Source organism: Hydra viridissima, unplaced genomic scaffold, assembly GCF_058129835.1.
Source record: "Hydra viridissima isolate aposymbiotic clone 2 unplaced genomic scaffold, HvirCarnegie_v1 scaffold_8, whole genome shotgun sequence".
In the NCBI taxonomy this organism is placed as follows: Eukaryota; Metazoa; Cnidaria; class Hydrozoa; order Anthoathecata; family Hydridae; genus Hydra; species Hydra viridissima.
The window spans coordinates 14,100,892-14,122,622 of record NW_028324307.1 but is presented as its reverse complement, the minus strand read 5'-3'; the positions used below and the strand labels follow the sequence as shown (position 1 = coordinate 14,122,622).

The 21,731-nt window shown below is 31.2% G+C and overlaps 3 protein-coding genes across 5 annotated transcripts in view; 1 reads left to right on the top strand and 2 right to left on the bottom strand.

Moving 5' to 3' along the window:
• The window catches only part of LOC149885246 (uncharacterized), a 31,299-nt gene extending 28,284 nt beyond the window's left edge, over nucleotides 1-3,015 (bottom strand). For both annotated transcript variants that reach the window (XM_090095595.1, XM_090095596.1), the window contains exons 1-3: nucleotides 2,841-3,015; nucleotides 2,499-2,675; nucleotides 2,230-2,394 (exon numbers count right to left, since the gene is read on the bottom strand). In XM_090095595.1, the coding sequence (XP_089951721.1) occupies nucleotides 2,230-2,394; nucleotides 2,499-2,675; nucleotides 2,841-2,961 (463 nt within the window). In that variant the 5' untranslated portion in view covers nucleotides 2,962-3,015. The remainder of the gene's footprint in view (nucleotides 1-2,229; nucleotides 2,395-2,498; nucleotides 2,676-2,840) is intronic.
• Nucleotides 3,016-8,489: 5,474 nt separating this feature from the next.
• The window catches only part of LOC149885242 (uncharacterized), a 47,709-nt gene continuing 34,467 nt past the window's right edge, over nucleotides 8,490-21,731 (bottom strand). The window contains exon 8 of the mRNA XM_090095599.1: nucleotides 8,490-8,630. The gene's annotated coding sequence lies outside the window, so the exon portion shown is untranslated. The remainder of the gene's footprint in view (nucleotides 8,631-21,731) is intronic.
• On the top strand, nucleotides 12,237-19,483 carry LOC149885245 (uncharacterized). 2 transcript variants are annotated; one of them, XM_090095828.1, is made up of 9 exons: nucleotides 12,237-12,521; nucleotides 16,382-16,620; nucleotides 16,718-16,835; nucleotides 17,034-17,111; nucleotides 17,225-17,326; nucleotides 17,852-17,964; nucleotides 18,256-18,509; nucleotides 18,956-19,115; nucleotides 19,250-19,483. In XM_090095828.1, the coding sequence occupies exons 1-8, from the start codon at nucleotides 12,388-12,390 to the stop codon at nucleotides 19,046-19,048; spliced, it is 1,131 nt and encodes a 376-aa protein (XP_089951954.1). In that variant the 5' UTR covers nucleotides 12,237-12,387; the 3' UTR covers nucleotides 19,049-19,115; nucleotides 19,250-19,483. The 2 variants fall into 2 exon arrangements, with proteins under 2 accessions (XP_089951954.1, XP_089951953.1); XM_090095827.1 differs by lacking the exons at nucleotides 12,237-12,521; nucleotides 17,852-17,964; nucleotides 18,256-18,509; nucleotides 18,956-19,115; nucleotides 19,250-19,483 and adding an exon at nucleotides 13,747-16,088 and having other exon boundaries at nucleotides 17,225-17,612.

Genomic DNA, 21,731 nt, shown 5'->3' with positions numbered 1-21,731 from the left:
TTCATTTGTAATATTTTTAATTTTCAATTTCAATTTTCTCTTGGTTAAATCAGGAAAAATTTACTTTGTTTTGAAAACTAATGTGTAACGCTGAACACAGTTACATAAAAGGCCGTACCTTCTGGAAAAGTAATGTCTCTCGATGCAAATGCTTCTGATGGAATGGTATCTTTTTCAAAAGGGTGCAGACCAGTAGACTTAAAGTCATTTAAATTCAAAATTCTTACACCAATTAGGTATAAAGCACTCACACCACAGTTCTGTGGTGTGAGTGCTTTGTAACAAACTGGTGTAAAGATTTTGCTAAATCATTCATTAGTAAGTTGCCTGTCTGGATGTAAACGCAAAAACTTGATAACTTCCTCATCCCAACAGGTTTCAAACAAACAAATAACAGACTTGTCCATGGACTGCAGTTCATGAGTCGTGTTGCTCGGCAGGCAAAACAGATGTACCTTATGACCATCGGCTGCATCCACAATAGATGCATCCAAATGATAAACCGCTCTATCAAATATGAGTAAGACATCATCTAGTGGTTTGTATTGGAAAAAATGATGAACTAAACTGAAAAAAATCCCAGTTGTCATGCATCTTTTAGCTGCCATCTCCACTGCCGAGCCAGGTGGCAAATCATCAGATAAATGAGGTCTGTTTCTCTTGCCTTTGAAAATAATCATTAGTGGTATCACAATTCCACTAGCCCTGCCACACGCAACAATTGCAACAATTTCCCCATGTTCCAGTGCCACAATGCATACAAATTTGCTGCCCTTCTTCGCAAAAACCCTCTGGTGACAAGGGGTTGACAGCTGACAACCCTTTTCGTCCTTATAAGGAATTCTTTCTGGCATATTGAACAGATGTAAATTTGTCTGATTTCTTTCCATCTTAACAAAGTAATCATTCACATTGAACCTGCTCAGTTTTAAGCCCTTGCGGGAATCATATTCTGCGCCTTACTGTGTGATACATTGAGGTTGCTTTGCATAAAGGTTTTAATATAATCTTTTTTTACTGAACAGGTCTCACTGTTGAATGGTATGACTTTTATTTTTGGCACAAAACTGGGAAACGTATCGCACAAGCATTTCTTCTGTTATCAGCATACCAACTTCACTGAAGAAAATAATTTTAGAATTCCTTATTCTACCGACTAAAGTAATTTGATTTTGTCTACTATTTCCACATACATTTCCACAAACTTTTCCATAAAAAATTAAATGCATTCAACAGCAACTATATATATTTTAAAACCATTTTCATATTTCTTATAAGGATAATAAAAGTACTAAAAACTTACTTTTGACAAACAAATAGTAGGGTTTTTAGGTTAAATATATAATTAAGATATAGTTTATGTAAGCAGATAAAAAATACTGTCTACCTAAATTAAAATGACATAATTTTCAAAAGATCAGTACAGGTCTTTTGGAAACCGTTATATCATGTTTCGTAACAATAAAAACTCATTTTAAGGAGATTTTAAAAAAAAAAGTACATCAGATTCTTGTGCCAAAACTGAGGAAACTAGTTAGTGTTGAAAGTAGAACCAACCCTAAAGTTGAAAATTTAGGTTAAAATATTTAATTCAAATACGAAAACGTTATATTATATTAACAATTTATTACTGAAGAATCATTAAAATAAATTTTCACTATTGCTTAAGAATGTTTTTAGTGACGAAAATATGTGTAGCTTTACACTATACACAATAGAGAAACTTTATTACCTAAGAGCCTTTCTGCCAATAACCAAAACAAAAATATAACACAAAATATATAAATATTTCTCTAATAGATACGTTTATAACTAAAAAAACATGAGAAGCAATTGTTAAATCCTATGTGAAAGGCATTTTAATAGCAAAATGATTAAATTTTACCCTTACATATTCTTATAAAGAACAACTAAATGTAAACTCAATAGCATTAACAACAAAATATTGTAAAGTAAATAAATTGTTCAGCTTTAATGTTACCAATACCAAATAAAATAAACTTATTTCAACTAACCAGCCAAATAGACATAGAAAACATTCAGTGCCAACTTAGCTTAACCGTAATTTAAAAAAACAAAACTAAGTTAATTAATTGAACCATTATAAATCATAAAAATATTACAATACTAGAAACTTTTAGACATTAAAAGAAAAAAGTAATGTAAAAAAAGTTAAAAAAAAAAATTCAGCGGAATATAAATTCTAAAACCTATAACAAATAAACATACAGGGACATAGCAAGTCTGTGTTACATTCTTGGTCTTCACTTCTCAAGCCAACACAGACAAAAAAACGACAGTTGCAAGTTCTTGTGCGGTAAGTTCTTGGAGAAATACCATTACTATTGCAGCTGGCAGAACATAAAGACCAATCGCTCCACTTGTTATACCCACCTTAAGAAAATACGTTTCATAAAGACAACACTAAGAAAAGTTAAATGAAGCAAATCAGCCCACAAACAATTAAGCAAAATTCATTAATACTTAAAATGACCTACATGATTCAGTACATGTGTCAAGTTCGTAGTAAGCTCTACTTCCGTCAGGTAGACAGTCATACTTTACTTCGTTTGAGCTACTGCGGCACTCACGAAACCGCCATCGAACACCAGTAGCTCCATTCAGAGAGGAACTGCAATCACTCCAAGAACCCCATGACACCCACTGACCTGTGGCTACAAAGTAAAGTATGCAAGCGCTTAAAATAATGTTCTCGCCACTACGCAGAAAGCATTATGTAAAACTGAAATAAAAAGTTCCTTGAGTTAGTGTTCTACTTTTGGCTTATTGATATCTTATACTCAAAGAAAAAGTTAAACTCAGATACACTACTCACTTACCTATACAAATATCCCGAAGAACAATATCATACGGTATCGTAACATTAACGTCAAGAAAAGAATCAGCCATGATATTGAAAATCCATCGACCACCAAATAAAATAAATGTTGACATTCTCATAATGTCAGTGAAGTTTTTATTAGAACCTGCTGCAACAACGAAAAGTATTGCATCTTGTTTCACCAAGTTCTCAGTTTCCAACTTATATCAAGTTCGACAGTTTCATTACTGTAGGTAAGGAACATTATAATGGGGTTCACATTTAATCTCTTACAGCCCAGGTGGGCTTCTCTTGCTTTTAAAAGAGCATCATTAAGTGCCCCTTTACCATTGTGCTTAGGCAAGTTGTCAATAAAGTTGGTGAACTGTTCTTTTGTTTTAAGATAGCCGCATGGTGAAACTATGTCAGCAGTGCCACCATAGCTTACCACAGCAACTTCAACATTCATATTGATACCAAACTCTGTTTGCGCAATGAAATCTTTGGCAAATACTTTTTCAGTGTTAAACTTATTATCTAAAAAAGTTGATGAAGTCTCATTTGAGGAATCAAGCACCATGATAAACGAGATGTTATAGGCAGAACATGATGAGGCTAAAAAAAAATATTTATCCTAAAAATGGCTTTTAACTTTATCGTTGAACAAAGCACATTCAGCTTCATTTAGCTTTTGATTTCAACTTTCAGGTTGAGTTCAATTTGAATAGGCCTTTAAATGCAGTGCTTTCCCTTTACAAAACTCCATTCTTTTAAAGACAAGCGATAGCAGTTCATTTGTCTTTGAGGGAAGAAGGTTTTGTAAAGAGAAAGCACCGGAATGCATCATTTGGGTATTACAAATCAAAAATCAATGCACAAAAAAAAAAGAAGGTAAAATCATGTAGACTTCTAAATAATTACTGCACCTTTAAGACAAGAGACTATGTTGCAAGGTTCATACATAATCATTTCTTCTTTTACACATTGGTATGCAGAAACAGAGTTGTTCAAACAATATGCGCGACTTCGATAACGCACTGGATTTGCAACTGATACTTTGCATGTTGCTGAACAATCACTCCAGTCTCCCCATTCACTAAGCCTGATTTCTAGCAACATAAAAATGAAGCAGACAGGTATGGTAACTAACACAAGCCATACGAGTAGAAGTAAATATAAATAGTAAGTAAAACTAAAGATGAATGACAATCATACAAACGAACACAGACCTGGACATGGAAACTGGTTACATGGTCTAGTATTCACAACTTCAATGTTTTGACAAAGAGTTGCTGGATAACAACTTCTAGTTCTGAATTGGGTCGGATTTCCGTCATTGCAAGATTTAGAGCAATCACTAAAGGTGGACCACTGAGTGATATTTCCTAAAACAAACCAAAGAAGTAGGTTCTTACATGATCTGCTCTCTCCATCTGAAACAGAATCAAATGTAAAGCAAAACTTGTATAAGTACCCTCAAACATCTAATTGCCATTATGCCCATCTAACATATCTAAATGATTCATACTTGTACACAAAGACAGATGGGGGAAAAGGTATGGGGCAAACCTCAACGGTCATAACCCCCCCTTCCACATCGTAGCGACAACTGTTATAATAAAAATTGAAGTACGAAATAAAAAATATTAAAAAAAAATAAATAGATACACATAATTATACAACAAAATTTTCATTCAGTTATCAGAAAACTCATCATTTAACTCCCCACGAACACCCAACGCTTTAATCTTCAGAAAACCCATCATTTGAAACATTTACTGATTCATCGGACAAATTACAATTTGCTTTTTTTGAAGCGGGACAATCAAATTTAAAACCTCCACTAGCATTTTTTTTGCTTCTTTTTGGTGTAGTTTTCTAAGTGAGTTGATAACAGGGTCGGATGTTATGAAGAGCTTATTCAGCAAATCTATATTTGTAGAAATACAAAACGAATACAAATCTAAATATAAAGTTCTAGTTTCAGAACAAAATTTTTTAAACATAACGCAACCAATTTCATGGCCAGGAGATAGCTTTCTTAATAAAACGCTAAACTTTTTATTTAGTTTGGCGTCTAATCCTGTAATCTCACTGCTCTTTTCTGGATTTAGAAAAAACCTGCGAGCTGTGTTGCCATCATTTGTATTGCCATAACGAGGTTTTGGTTTGCCTGCAATGAGTCGCATTTGTTTTTTAAACTTTTGTTTGATTTCTTTCGAACGCTGTTTGATACGACACTTATCCTCATTGCTTCTACCTTGCCACTTTTTATGTCCAAGCGGTTCTAAGGTAGAGCAAGCATTCAAAGGTACGGATCCAAGCTGTAACTTTCTTTTTTATCAACCATATCTTTTAATTCACCATTCATCATTTTAGGAGTTGCACCACAGGTGTAACATTTCTGTGTTGAACGCGTGTCAGTTAAGGATTGCATATTTTTAAGTCTGTTATTGTAAGCAACAAATTGTATTTCACAATAAATTTAAATTCACTAACAGTACACAGTGTTGGAATAAGTTCAGATACTTCTTTCAAAATTTTGTTAGTTTCTATAACAGTTAATTCCTGTGTTTCTTTTGAAAAGATGAACTTAATTGGTCGGCAATAAAGTGTTGATGATGGCCGGGGACTTTGCCAAGTAATATTATGACAATAATCACTCAATTTCAATGGGAAAAATGCAAATACAACCAGAAATTCATCAATAGCATTGAAGTTCTCAAATCTTTGTTTGTAGGTACTATTGCCAGAACTTCCATCACATCCCCATTTGCGTATTAATGTTAGTGACGATTTAGAAGGTTCATTTTTAAGAAACTGACTTTGTGTTGTTATTATCCGTTCAGTTGTTTTATTCAATATGGCTTGAAGTTTAATTTCAGCCCGCGTTTCTGAGACAGAAATAAAGTCTTCTGGAGGGTAATACGACTTTTTGGATTTACATAAATTGTGGTAAGACGGAAATACTTTATGTCCCGCTTTCAGAGACCGCTTTCTTGTTTGTATATAAGAGTGACTAGTACACTTGGAATCTACATAATAAGCTAATGCATCATCACGACTTAATTTCCTGCCGCCACAAATCACATCAGTAGATTTTCTTTGTTTTAGTGTTTCTGTACTTATTCTAATAGAAGTAGCTTCGCCTCTATGACTCGATAAAGGATGTGCTATTTCAGCAGCTGTGGTTAGTTCACTGGCACTCCGCGATTGCACTAAATCAACAACTCTACGTCTTTTGGTTTTTATTGACGAGTCTTTTTCGGTCCAACCTAGAGGCCAACTTCCTTCAGATGTTGTGAAAGCTCTGGACCGATGCAAACTTATCTTAAGCTCTAAATTATTACCCTCCAACCAACTTTTATTTTTGTTTAAAAAGTTATCCATAGTTCTATTGGCTGCATTCCACTTTTCTGCAAACTTAGCCAATATGCTTGTAATTTAAAATTGTATTTTTCATTGCGAATCACTAGTCCCATTTTCTGTACTATATTCTTTCAGAATAAAGTCACTGAGAAGAGAATTTCGTTCTTCCTTTGCATATTTTCGCCATTCTTCAAATAATTCCAATTTTGTGATAGAATACACTCGGTCTTAAAAAAATTCTAGAAAATTTAAACGGGCAGACCTGGGCAGCCAAATTTTTATGTGTAAACACCTTAGGGTTGTGGTTATTCCATTTAAAAAAGTTAGCCTGGATATATGTAGATAAAATTAGTTATAAATATTATAACATGCTTTGAAAATTAAAAAACAAAATATATATTACAATTTTTGTAAATTTTTAAAATCTACAGAACACAAGTTATGCCTATTACATGAATTAAATTTTTGATAAAATACAACGTACATACCCTCTAATGTAGAATTCACCACAACAGTCGTAATTACTATTCACAATAAGTTTTCTATAAGCCATTCCTACACTGCAAAATTGCATCAAGTTTGACAAAAAAAATATTTTTTTCTTTAAGTGTCGCTGAAGCGCTAACAATTCAAAACTTAGAAACACGTGCACAAATTAATACTTAGAACTTTTCTCTTAGGATTGTTCAGATATATCATGGGATTATCTACTAATTGATTCCTTGAAAAGACTTTTATCCAACCTAGCTTGTATTAAATGATTCACTGTGAGCTTTTTAGGATACAATATCATGCAGACTTTATAGAAGCCTTGTTTATTACGGATGATTTTAAAAGCGGAGCCATGACTAATTTGTTGAGAGCAAGCAACATTATCAATAGTAACACACTGGTTCGCCATTATCATATGTTGAACATGCTGAATCGTCTCATCAGTGGTGGAGATCAAAAGGTGTCCTTCTCACTTTTTGTATCACTCTTGCCTGGCCAGATATAAACATATCTACAGATTTATGAACACTTCCACATTGAAGTGTACTGCCCGAAATATGTGATAAGAGCCTCCCATGAATTACAGCCCAATATTTCTTCTGATCAAAGATATTGAAAGATGATTGTTATTTGTTCTTTTTTAATACAAACTAATAGAAGAACTTTCATGTTTACAATGTAATAACACAAAAAAAACTGCTGCTATTAATCTCGTCAAAGTAGTAAAGTGACCACAACTGCACCAACTTTTATCATGATTGCGCAGAACACACTGGTAAAATGCCAAAAATTGGCGTTTGCAAAAGTGCATACAAAATTGACCAACCTTGTAAGTGTTAATTCAAAAACTAGTGCAGACCTCAGAAAAGGGTGTTGATGAAAGAGGGGAACATCTAAAAATTCCTCCAGCCAATTCATAATAACAAAAACGTGGAAACTTAAAAACTGCTTTCAAATAAACCTAAACGATGGGTTTTTATATGTATATGTATATGTGTATGTATATGTGTATGTATGTATATATATATATATATATATATATATATATATATATACACATATAAAACCCGAATTAGGATTCAAAGTTCCTACTACAACAGCTAAGTTTAACATTAAAATAAACAAAAAGCCAAACTAGCATTAAAATGAGTAAAATTAACATAAGACAGACATATGTCTTTCAAAAAAAAGGAAGTGGAACTTTTATTTTTTAAATTTAAAAATCATAAGTTTTATCATTTTACATTATTTCCAGTTGTTTAAATGAATAATTTTCACATCTACATAAAGTTTTAGTTATAGACAGCAATAAGACACACTTTATATACATTTTTAGGAATTCTCTAGAGCATAAAATAAAATGTCTTACACAATTTTTCATGCACTACATGCATTACATGCATTACGTGCACTACATGCATGCAATTCATGAAATGCATGCAATGCATGCAATGCATGCAATGCATGCAATGCATGCAATGCATGCAATGCATGCAATGCATGCAATGCATGCAATGCATGCAATGCATGCAATGCATGCAATGCATGCAATGCATGCAATGCATGCAATGCATTTAATGTATGTAGTGTATGTAATGCATGCCAGGCATTTAATGTATGTAGTGTATGTAGTATATGTAATGTATATAATGTATGTATCATTATAAATGAAAAGCATGGAAATAGTCTTCTTTCTTCTCACAGTATTTCAAAATTGCTTTAAGTAAAAAAGTATTTTTAAACATATTCATGACTAATTTTATAAAATAACAGCTTAGCTTACTTGAGCATACATTATTTAATCCACATTCACGAGTCTCTGAATAAAGTCCATGACAAGAACCCAGTAGCATATTGCATGTTCTTGAACGTGATGTTATTGGAGGATTACTTTCAAGTTGACAAGTAGCAGAGCATTGACTCCACGGAGTCCATTCATTAAAAAAGCCTTAAAAGTAAACAAAGTAGTTGAACTTATTTGACCTATTAATAGTTTCAAAATGAGTAACAGAGAAGAAGTATGTTAATACATACATTTTTATGTATATATATATATATATATATATATATATATATATATATATATATATATATATATATATATATATATATATATATATGTATATAAATTATGATGATTTTTTGTTTTCAAAGCACGTGAAAATTGTAAGGCAATTTTTAAAAATAGCTTATTCATATAAGGGTTGGGTTATGTTTTTCTAATTGTATGTTCTACATCAACTGGAATTGATGAAAATTGATAAAAATGATGATTTTGTAATTTTAAAAATAAAAGCTTCACTCCAGATGGAGTTGCATTAAGGATATGTGAAGTAGCTGGTGAATGTTGTAATGAATATGGCCATATCGATGGCATATCACATTTTTGTGAACTGTTGAGGTTGAGAACAAGAGGCATTGGTTTCAGGCACATAATATAAAAATCTCAATCAAGATCTTCTTCTGCTCCATCCGTCTTCGTCCTTTTTGCTGCCGTATGTGCCGATGGTTTGTTTCATTTACTGGTGTTTTTTTTTTACTTCCGACTAGCATTTTTTTGATTGAATCGGCTCTTTTCTTCTAGTTGTCCAATTTTTAGAGCTTGGCATCGCAGAGGACTCAGAGTTGATGACTTTTTCATGCGCAACAGTTGAGCTCACCATATCGTGATCTGTTAAAAAACGTTATGGCATTGGTCTTCCGGATCATCTTATTCATTGCAAAGTAGACTTTCGCCACTTAATTCGGTAGCTATATAAACACTTTCGGAAAAAACAATTGGATTAAATGCTTAATAATACTCTCTTTCGTGCGGTGCAAATAGAAAAAAAGTTTAAGTAACTAAAAATGTTGTGGGAGGTCTAAATAATACCATTTTATAAATTTACTTGACTCAATTTTCACAAAATCTGTGCTCTGGCCCAACAAACACAGATATCAAAAAAAAAAATTTTTTTTTTCGTTACTTTTTTATTCAAAATCACAAAAAATCACAAAGCACACGTCGGCTCGGTACGACAACTGCATATAAAATATCAGCACAAAAAAAGGCATCAACCATATTGATATAACGTATCATATATGCCACTTTTAAATGCTTTAATTATGTGAAAGATTTTGGGAACTAAGTTTATATCAGCAAGTTGCTGCAACACTTCCACATTTTTAAGAAGCTTTCTGCATTCGTTTCCGTCGAACTGCTACCCATGGTATGGGCTCAGTTGGATGTGGATGGCAGCTGGCCACTTAATAGCTTCTATCAAAGCAGTTTTAAAGATCTTGAAAAAATGATTGACAACTTCTTAGAGGAGATACAATTCCATAAGTAGGATAACTTCTAAAATCAGAACATTATCAGACTCGCTAATGATTGGCTTTCGAATGTTATTGCCAAACAGCTTTGCATAGGTAACAACTCTACCAGGTTTTAATAAAGGCTGAGGCTAGATTGAATGGGTTTGAAGACCACGAACTATATTTGAAACTTTCATATTTTTATAAGCCGAAATTAGTTTAAGGCCATTTATGCTAATTAGTGACCAGATTTATTCAATAATGGTGTGAGATTCGGGCAAATCTTCAGTCACTTTATTCCAGTGTTTTTTTCAGTCCTTTGAATGGGAGGATGTTTTTGTGGCGTAAGCTTTTTTCACCTCTTAACGCAGTATCGATAAAGCTTAAACAAAACTTGAGAAAACCTTTGTAATCATCAATTCTAAGCTTAAAAACATTGCCTACAGAAGTTTTGCGATATTGAATATGACTCACAAGACTTCATAAGTCATTGTTGTAAGCAACAATCCTAGCTATATTAGAATCTCCTTTTCCGTCGGTGATTTTTAAGTCACTGCAGGTGAAGAAATTACTTACGTGTTGACCTGCTCTTAGAAAATTCATCTAAAAATTTGGCACTACCATCTCACAGTTTGATGTTTGGTTTACAGTTTTGAGCAGATTTTAATTCGTTGTTTGACAGACCCGTTAATCGTACATATACAAGAGCTGGAGCGTTCAGTTTTGGAGCGTTTGATGGTGGCTAGGCACTACTTTGACCTAATACCAAAATATGCATATTTTATGTTTATAATAAACTTTGCTAAGAAGTTTAGGTAAAATTTTTTGTTTCTTAAGAGATTAAAACCTTGTCAAAAATATACCTCCTCATATGTATCATATTTATATTGGAAGAAAGTATTTCTTAATAGAAAGACTTTCTTTCAACACATGTATGTAAAAGTCATTTAAGTATAAATATTCACTTGAGGTTATATAAGTGGGGGACTACCGGATGCTTTTGCGAATCAAGTAGTTCCTTCCGGAGATAACTTTTTATTGGGAATAACTCGAGGTGCAATTTATTTGGCTGCTGTGGCGGTCTTTTGCTGCTACGGGTTGAAAATTTTTCTCTGTAATTTATTTGAGAGCAGTGGTGGGCAATCCTTTTCCTAAAAAGCTGAGGCATAAGCTGCAACGCTCACTTGGTTTTTTCACAATGTTGGTTTGCCCTTCAAAAGGATGTTTTTCTTGCAACTTTAAATGACCATTTTGCCAGATTAGGCAATGACACATCGAGCCTCTTGTTTCAAGTTTCACTTGTATTGACTTGAAACCAAACAAATTGGGAGTGCAACTTCTTTCCCCTTCTGTTGTAGGAGAAACAATTATTTTTTATTTTCTATTCAGGTATCCTTAGAAAAGCTTTTGAATCATTTCATAGGGTTTTTATGCATTTTGGTACTTGTTTATACCATAAGAAATACTGAGATTTTCACGATATGCATAAGCCAAGTTTAAACTACGCTTTAAGTAGTAAATCAATATTTTGGTCTATAAAATGAAAACGGTACAAGTAGCAAATAAACAATTATAATAAAAACTGTTGGTATTGCAAAGTAGAACACTCATGTAACCATTATTTTGAAAATAGTGACCGAATATCACAGTAATCAGTTTCTAAAACCGCCATAAAAATTGTTTCAAAACTTGCATCACAGGGTAATTTGATATGTACGCTGTGATGCACACTTCGCATCACCCCAAATAAGAGGCGTTCTTGGATCAGCTAGGTGGGCATTATCATGATTAATAATAACCGTGGACGACACTTACCTTCCTTTATAGAATGTATTTATGTATATTAATATAAAAAAAGTAACTTATTTATTTTTATAGTTTATTAATTTGCAATAATAGTGATTAAAACCTTTCATCAATCCTCTAAACTTTAAACAGCTTTTTTTTTTCACCGATTGCATTTTATTATTTAATCAACATCTTGCATAAGCGTAGGGGTGGTAACCGATTAACAATTAATCGATTAAAAAAACTTTTTGAAATTAATCGTTAATCGATTAATTTCCAAACGATTAATCGAATACTTTTAAAAATCGTTTCAAGTGTTTTAATTTTTAAAGCCGCTTTAAAAATCAAAAAAATTTGGCGTTTTTTGACAACAAACTTTTACCTCATACCGCTGTGAAATGTAAACAAATAATATACAGTAAAATCTCTCTAATTTAAATCTCCATAATTCCAAAACCTCCGTAATTCGATTAAATATAAAGTCACCGTGAAATGCGATTAAAAAGAGTCAACATTCTATAAATCGAAAATCTCTATAATTAATGGGATTTATATTGCAGTATGTGATATTCTTTATAAGAAAAAAAGTTCAGCAATTGAAACAACTCAAGAAGAACTAATCAATGATGAAAATGAAGAAGCTGAATCTGATCCTGATGATGTTAATGGCAATGAAGAATGCTGGAATGAAGAAAATAATAGTTTTGTTGATGAGGGAACCCAGTTTAATGAGGACTATGGTATTCTTATATCAAAGGTTCGTAAAAAAGTCAAGATGTTTAGAAATTCACCACTTAAAAATGATATTCTTCAAAACATTTGTAAAGCCGATTTAGGAAAAGACCTCACCCAGCCAACCAAAACATATGGGTACCGTATGGGATTTGTCCGGTAATCTGGTATGGGATACATAGGGGCTTTTTTCGCGGGATCTGTCTGGGACCCGTATGGGAAATAAATAAAAAATTGATATTGAGGCAGATTTGAAAAAGTAATATTTAAAATTAAAATGATTTGGCGCTTACCGCTCTGCAATATGTGTTATTTCTTATTTCTTTTGTTGTATTTTGTTTAAAGTTATCATATTCATAAATTGCTTATGGAATTGTTCATGATTGCATTAATTCTTTTCTTTTACATTTGCAAATAATTTTCTGCAAAAAATGTTTACGGTTTATGTATCGTAAATGTGAATAAATATGTATAAAAGAAAATTGAAAATAATGATATCAATTATATATTATATTTAATATCAAATATAATATTATATATTATATTTAAGTTTTTGTTTTGTTTTGCTGGAAGACTTCCAGCAAAACAAAACAAAAACTCAAAAAAAGGATAAAGTAAAACAATTGTTAATAATAATATTAAATTGCATTGAGGCTAAACAACTTCCAGGCTGGAAGTTGTTAAGTCTTAATGATGGCCTTGAGAAGATTAAGTACTAAATATTTTCTGTTGATTTATAAAAAAAGGTTTTTTTTGTTATACATCAAACGTTTTTTTAATAAAAATGATGTTGTATAGAAAAATTGGAATATAAAACAAAGTGTTACACGATATGTAGATTATATTACAATTTTTTTTTGCAATAATATGCAAATGTAAGTATAACTAAATAAAAACTTCAGTCATTAAAAATACTTTTTTATTTTTTACTTATATTTGAATATCATTTTCATCATACATTAAATTGTTTGTTATGGAATTTTTAACATTTAGTGAAATTTATTGATCAGACAATAAAAGTATTATAACTCTTTTAAATTTTCATTATTATGTTTGAACAATTTTATAAGATTAATATAAAAAAAGGATTCGCGTTTCATAATTTATTATGAAACAAAAATATCTTTTCCACATATTTATATAATGGAAATATATTTTTTTAAATCTACACAGTTTCAGATTTCAATAATGTAAAAAGTACCACCCACCCTTGCTTTATGTATAAATAAACAATTTTACCTTTTCAAAAATTGCAATCTTGGTAAAAAAAAGAAATTTAAAAAAAAAAATGCTTTAAGTGATTTCCTATAACTTATAAAATTTATTATTCACATATAGTGCTACAATAAAAAAATAAAAAATTTTGAAAGTTTGATTTACCCTTCTGTGTAATTAACTGTAATTTTTATCATTTAGAAATTTAAATTCAAAGTATAATATTTTTATAGCTTATTTATTTGGAATGAGTTATTTTTATTCAAAACGTACAAAAAACCGAAAGATAGCTGTTGCGGTTTCAAAAATATTGAGTAGTGCATGTGTGAATATACCTAACTTGGATGTATCAACCTCACATTTTTCTCAAGCAAATAATGATAATTTACCAATAAATATGGTAAAAATGTCAAGTTCAAAAGATCCAATTAATTTGCCAATATTTGATAATAATGACCCCAATAGTCAGCTTGATGATTTATATAATACTGAAGAATATAATGACTTTCCAGAATGGGCAACTCAAATTTATGATGACAGTGATGAGGAGAATAATGACTTCACTGAAGAACTCAATGAAAGTGAGACTTTGAAAGATAAGTTAGTTTCTTGGGCAGTAAAATTTAACATTTCCCAGACAGCATGTAGCAATTTGCTTGGGTTTTTAAACCAGCTACATCCTGATTTGCCAAAAGATGCAAGATCTTTGCTTAGTACTCGAAGAAGTGTAAACATTCGAAATGTTGCTGGTGGGGAATATTTTTATTTTAGCCTACAGTATTGGCTGTCTATTTTTACCGAAAGGTATCCTCTCAATAATGATATAAATCAATTAGATTTGCATATTAATATAGATGGTGTGCCAATTTTCAAAAGCTCAACAAATAGTTTGTGGCCTATACTTTGCTTGGTTAAAAATACTGGATGGTGTCCATTTCCGATTGCCGTTTATTTTAGTAAAAGCAAACCAACTTCCCTTGATGATTATATGGAAGATTTAGTTTCGGAAATGACTATGCTAGAGAAGACAGGGTTTGAAAAAAATAACAAATATTACTCTATCAAATTAAAAGCAGTTATTTGTGATGCACCAGCGCGAGCTTTTATAAAGTGCATTAAACCTCACAACAGTTATAATTCCTGTGAAAGGTGTGTACAAACTGGAGAATGGCTTGGGAAAGTTGTTATGCCTAATCTATTTGCTGTTTTGCGAACTGATAGTGATTTCCGAAATAAAAAAGACCCTGCTCATCATTGTTCCTCGTTCATATCTCCTGTATTACATTTAAATATAGGCTTGGTTAGTGGATTTCCTCTAGGTTATATGCATTTGGTCTGTTTAGGAGTTGTACGAAGAATTATAAATCAATGGATACACAGCTTGTCTGTTCGTAGATTATCAAGGGCAGCAATAGATTTGATATCTGATAAACTTGTTGCAATTAAATATTATACTCCTCGAGAGTTTGCACGAAAGCCTAGATCACTCTCTGAATATAAACATTGGAAGGCTACAGAACCTAGGGAATTTCTATTATATTCTGGTGTTGTTGTTTTAAAAGGCATTTTGCCTAAAGAGTTGTATATTAATTTTCTGTGTCTGTCAGTAGCTATTAGAATACTTATTAGCCCATCCTTATGTAACATCTATGTAGATTATTCTGAACAACTGTTAAAGTACTTTGTGTCAAATTTTTGCATGTTATATGGAAATGACCAGTGTGTATATAACGTCCATTCACTGATACACTTGTCAGATGATGTTCGGAGGTTCGGAGTGCTAGACAATGTTTCTTCGTTTCCTTTTGAAAGTTATTTAGGAAGACTTAAGAAGTTAATCCGTAGTCCACAGTCCCCTGTTACACAAATTGTATGTAGATTGTCAGAGGGCCACTTACAATACTCTGAAAAAAATGATGCTGATTTCACTGCTAAATTTAAAAAAAAACATTTCGATGGTCCAGTTCCATTGCCGTTACGCCACCTCTCACAATTTAAACAATATTTTGGTTCTCAGTTTATAGTTTGTAATGAAAATGGAAACAACTGCTTTGCAATAGACAACAAAGTTTGTTTAGTTAAAAATATTCTTGCTGGAAATGATTTAAACGACTCCGATGCTGTTGTTGTTTGTGTAGAGTTTGATCGTCAGGAGCCGTTTTTTACAGATCCACTTGACTCATCTTTACTGTCAATTTTCTATGTTGAAAAACTTTCATACCTTGTAAAAGTTTATTCATTGAGAAAATTAAGAACGAAATATTTTCTGCTGCCGCATAAAAATGGTTTTGTTGTAATCCCTCAAATGCACTTCCACTAAAGCTGATTTTTGTCCGAAAAAACTTGGTTTTAAATTACAAATGTCTCATTTATTAATGTAAACAGTTACTATAAATAGTATTTAATAATAGTGTTGTATTATTACATTTTCAATGGCATATTTTATTTTTATGTTTTTGTGAATATTGTACTTTTCTTTTTCTATTTTCAAGTTATCTGCGTGTTATTTTACAAATAATTCAAACTATTAAAAAAATATAAAGTATTTATTAATAAAAAGCTAACTTTTAAAAACTACTATTATTTCTATTTAATAAAAAAATTCATAATTACTATAATTAAAAGTTTTAAAACATTTCTTATGTTATAACTTATAAAAATCTTATTTAGTTCAAATATGTTTGCAATTGTTGCTTTTGAAAACACTTGCGAAACAGACTATGTTCCGTTGAAATGGCTTGAGGAAGTGGATGCTAGTAATGTCCAGTTAATGATATCAAATCACACATCAGTTAAGTGCTATTGGCCACCATTTAAGAATCCCAATACAATTTCTAAAGCTAAAAATAACAGCCATGATGCAGAGATAAATTGGCCAATTTACATGGCAAGGGTGCTGGGATTAGCTGGTAAATTTATTTTGCATATAGTTTATTTTCTACATTTATTGTACATTTGTATATGACCTTTTTTTTTACCAGTTTTTATTTTGAAACCAATTTTTAGACAGTTTAAACAATGCTCGTCAAAAAGCCAAAATGGCAGAAGACACATCCAGTTTAGAAAATGCATTTGAGGAGATGGAAGAAAGTTCTGGAACTGTCAAGAAAAACAAAAAAAGGCGGTAGGCATTTAATGACTTTTTTGTTTATCTATAATTATGAAAACTTTTTATTTTAAATAACCACAATAATTTTACTTAAAAAATTTATTTTATTTTTTTAAAATTGTCTTTTATTGTGTTGAAGTTAATAATATTAAAAAACGCTACATTTTTTTTTTAAAAAAGTCTTTTGTTTTTGTCATTTTTATATTGATGAAGAGTAACAAAGATTAGTTACGAGAAAGAAACAGAAAATGAGGAATCTGAAAATGATCAATTGTTTAATGTAGAACCAAAGTAATTTTTTTTTACAAAATTGCTCTATATGTTATTTGTTATATGGAAATTTATTTCATATTTGTTACCTGTAGGAACTAACATTATTAAAGATTATTTTTGTATTTTAAAAGAAAGAGGTTGTTGGTAAATTCTGCTCTTCTCATTCAAAAGCCACAGCAACCCTGCAAACTCCCATCAAACAGCAAATCCAGAGTTGGCGATCAGTTGTTACAGTGGTTTCATTATTTGTGTACACACCAGGATTTATTTATATATAATTTAATATAATGTTCTTAAAAAATGGCATAGTAATTCATTTACAAGTTGTAAAAATTTGAATTGAACTTTTCATCAATTAATTTTCATTAAAAATATTAGGAAAAACAGCATACAGCAAGTATGGAGTCATGCGTGCTACATTGTAAATTAAACTTAAAGTATTCAATCTTCAAAATGATTACTGTATTTTTAGTAGCTTGCGTTAAAAAAAATTATCAAGTGTTTTTAGAAAAAATAAAATAGTGATATGGGGCCATCCATAAAAAGTGTTATCAAAAAGGGGAGGGAGAGGGTCAATATTAAAAGGACCTCATGTCACTTGTGAGAAAAGGACGTCACTTCAAAGATTTTTTAAAATTTTTTTTGGAGGAGGGGGTCAGAAATCGACTTAAAAATGGTGGTATCCTTTATAATTGACCCCTATACTGATAACTAGAAAAAATATATGTATAATTAGCTTTTATTACCATTTTGATTAGTGATGAACATTCTAATGACTTCAACATATGGAATAGTGAACAATTTTCACCTCCTATTGCTTCAACTGCTGCAAGGGCAACATCATTGTCAATGTTAAGTTCTACTACTGCAGGTAATTCCCTATAGTAACTACTTAGTTAAATAGTATTCCAATATTAGTATTCCAATCTAATACTTGTATATCAGTATTTGTCATGTATTTATAGTTTTTTTGTTTTAAGTTGAGCAATTTCTTGAATGGGCTATATACAAAATTTTTTTTAACTTAAAAAAAAAAAAAGGTTTGCTTTTGAGTGCTACATTTTTAAACCTCAAGGTAATGGTTAAAGATTAGTAAAAGTTCTAATCTTTAACCGTGTTATTGCATGGTTTGTAGTAAGATTGTAATAATTTTTTTATTTAGGCTCCAGTTTATGTCAAACTGCTAACCTGCAATCAGTATTTAATTTAATAACAACTTTGGTTAGCAATGTCGAGGAGATTAAAAAAACTCTAAAGGTGCATACATCATTATTGCATTCTATTAAGCAAAAAATGCTAGTTAGTGAAGAATTAACATTTGATTTGCCTGAAGATATAAAGTTGCCACTGACATCTACAGCAGAAGTTGAAACATTAGAGGAAAAGTTGTGTTGTGTGGAGAAAAAAAAAATTCTTGTAAGTTTAAAATGATTTTTAAATTCAACATTCAATAATTACAAATAAAAAAACTCAAGTTTAGAAAGAATTAACTGCGTAAAATAGTTTGGGTTTAAGATTGGATGGCATGATATCATTATAAAAGCCATTAGGATGGGTTGAAATCTAATGTTGAAGTATTTATATCATATGAAACAATTCTGCTTCCTGACTGATAAAGATTTTAAACTTATTTTAGCCGCATCACTTACTACAAGATATTAAATTGTTAAATCTTGTTAAATTTTACTTAACTTGTGTCTTAAAATGTGTAAATTTAACGTTAAATCAAAATTTTGCGATTATAGATGTTGCTATGTTTGAGTGAGGGTGACTTGTTTAAAGGAAGTGTGATTAAACGTGACTTTACATGATTAAGAATGACAATTTTTTTTACATGTTTCATTACATGTTATTTCTTTTAGGCAAAACATATATCAGACATTGGAGGCGAGGATCTACGTAATTTCGTCATGAGAGCGATGCCAGTTTTACTTGATGGTCAGCTTGCTCGCTAATTTAATTTGACAGGGCAGAAGGGAAAGAAATCGTTTAAAGCACTATTGCTTTGTCAAGTTTTTTTTAGTAAGTAGTATAAGTTCATGCATTATGCAGCATGTCCCTATAGGGAGATGCTGCATATGATCACTTACTAAAAGATATTAAATTGTTAAAGATTATTTATTACTTTAATACAGTGTTGTTTTATTTGATTATAGATGCTGTGAAACTAAACCCAAATACAAATCAAATCAATAATAAAGATATTGAAACAGAATTATCAAAATGGTTTTCTAACGCAAGAGATCGGGGTCCTGACGGTCGCCGATACACAATTACGAAAACTACAATGAGGGCTCCCAGTTCAGATTGATGGACACAAAAAACAACGTCTTTAAAGAACTGTTTTTGTTTACTCTTTATTTTTTAAGTTTAGAAAAAGTTCACCAAAATCGGAAGTATTTTATGTAAAAATTCCTTTTTTTATAAATTCTTTCAAATATCCAGCTGAATGGCGTAATCAATGATTTTAATATTATTTTTAATTTTTACCTACATCCATTTGTAAATTTTACATGTTAATAATTATTAACATGTAAATCGTTTAACGTTTAAACGATAAAAAGTATAGAGTTTATAATTTTTATTGATTACGTACAGGCGAATTTAAAAATGAATTGTTTATAAATTATGTATTAAAACACGTATTGTATATAAACCGTGTGCGACAAAGTAGAGAAAAAAAAATCGGAAAACTACGGGACCTTCACGGTCAACCTTGTGAAATAACAGATAGCCTATTAGGAATCGTAAGGGCGAAAAAATTGTATGTTTAAAGGATCCCTACGGGCATCCCAGAAGGTAACCGTGTGAAATACCAGAAATGCCTACATGGGAACCATAAGGGCAAAAAAACGGTAAACATATGGGACCCTTATGGGCATCCCAGCGGGCAACCCTTATGGTTCCCAGATGGGGCCCTGGGACAACTCCCGCTGGGATCCCTTAGGGATACCCGTATGGGTCCCTTATATACGCCCGTATGGGTCCCTTATGGGACCCGTACTTGTTGGTTGGCTGGGCAGGCTTTATCTGATTATAAAACAGGATGAAATTTTCAAATCAGTATGTTAAAGCGATTCTTGGAATTAAAAAGTGCTATTGGAAACGCTCTTATGGATATATCCAGAACTGATTTGATTTTAAAAGAAGAAGAAATAAAACAGATCTCTGCCCAGCTAGCACACATACGTTGGGCCGACGTCGGACTAACGTCGGAAGCGTTGGCTAATTTTATTAACGTAGCGCTGACGTTCAACCAACGTCGGGCCAACTTCGAAATACGACAATTTTTAAATGCGCACAGTGTGGTACCGGGGTTAGCGTTAAAAACGTTGTCGTCCATTTTTAAAAGCTGTTGTGGCGTAACTTTTTATTACAGTATTTTATTGCTTTGAATTTCATGATTTTATAATAATTTCGTAGTAATTGAGTATTGAGTAATTTCGAATTTAATATCAAATCATTTAAAATAAATAAATACAAACATGCTAATTTTTATATCTATTAAAATGCAGTTTTCAATTTTTCTTTAAAACAAGAGTTTATTTAATTAAATTATAATGTTTATAATGTCATTATGTATAATTATAATGTTTATAATGTTTATAATGGTTAAATCGTATTTTATGTACGTAAACTAAAACAGTGAAAAGCGCAATTTTGCGTATTTAATGGAAAAGCGCATAATTATGCAATAATTATGCAACAACTCTAAAGACCTAAAATATGTTTTTAAATCACGTTTTTTTAGTACATCTACGATAAAAGTTCTTCATTACCATTTTCTCAAATTTTATCTTTTTTTTTTTCTTTTTTCTTTTAATTTATTCAAACTAGGTAAGTTAATATGACTAGTTTAAGAAATTCATTTAAAATTAAAGCCTTGTTTGCGACCGAACTTTCATCTGATAAAAGACAAGGTATTTTAGTGTTTTAAGTCCTCCAGCAACTGCCTTGCAAACTGCTCACTCCTCTCTAGGGAAATCCCAGAAGAACGTCGACCCTGAGTTTGCCTCCCTTTTGAAGAGCGGGCGCGAAAAAAAAGAAAAGCATTAGTTTAATACAAGCACACCGGTCTAGGCCAGCCTCATTTAACCTTAGCCATTAGATCTGATAAAAAACGATCTAATATGGTAAGATTGTATACTAAAAAGATAATGAACCTAACTCATTATCTGGAACAATAATACGAGATGCTTGAGGTCTTGGCATTTTACAGTTTTTTAAATAAAAGACACTTATTTCCATTTTACAAATATTTTCAATTTATAACTTTTCATTAAAACAAAATTTAAAATTTTGTGAAATTCTTAATTATGCAAGCTCTTTTGTTTAAAAATAATCCGAAAATAAAAGAACTTTTTTATTAATTTCTATTTCGTAATGAAAAAGTTGCGCTTTTTACTGTTTTAGTTTACGTACATAAAATACGATTCAATCTAAATAAACTCTTGTTTTACTCCTGTATGTACTACATACATTAATAATGTATGTGCTGTACATACACATAAATTAATCGTATCACGCATTAGTTTTAAAAATCATTTAGTTTGTATCAATAACATTATGTCATAATGTTATTGATACAAACTGTAGGGTTTTTAAAACTGATGTATGATACAATCAACTACAATGAAG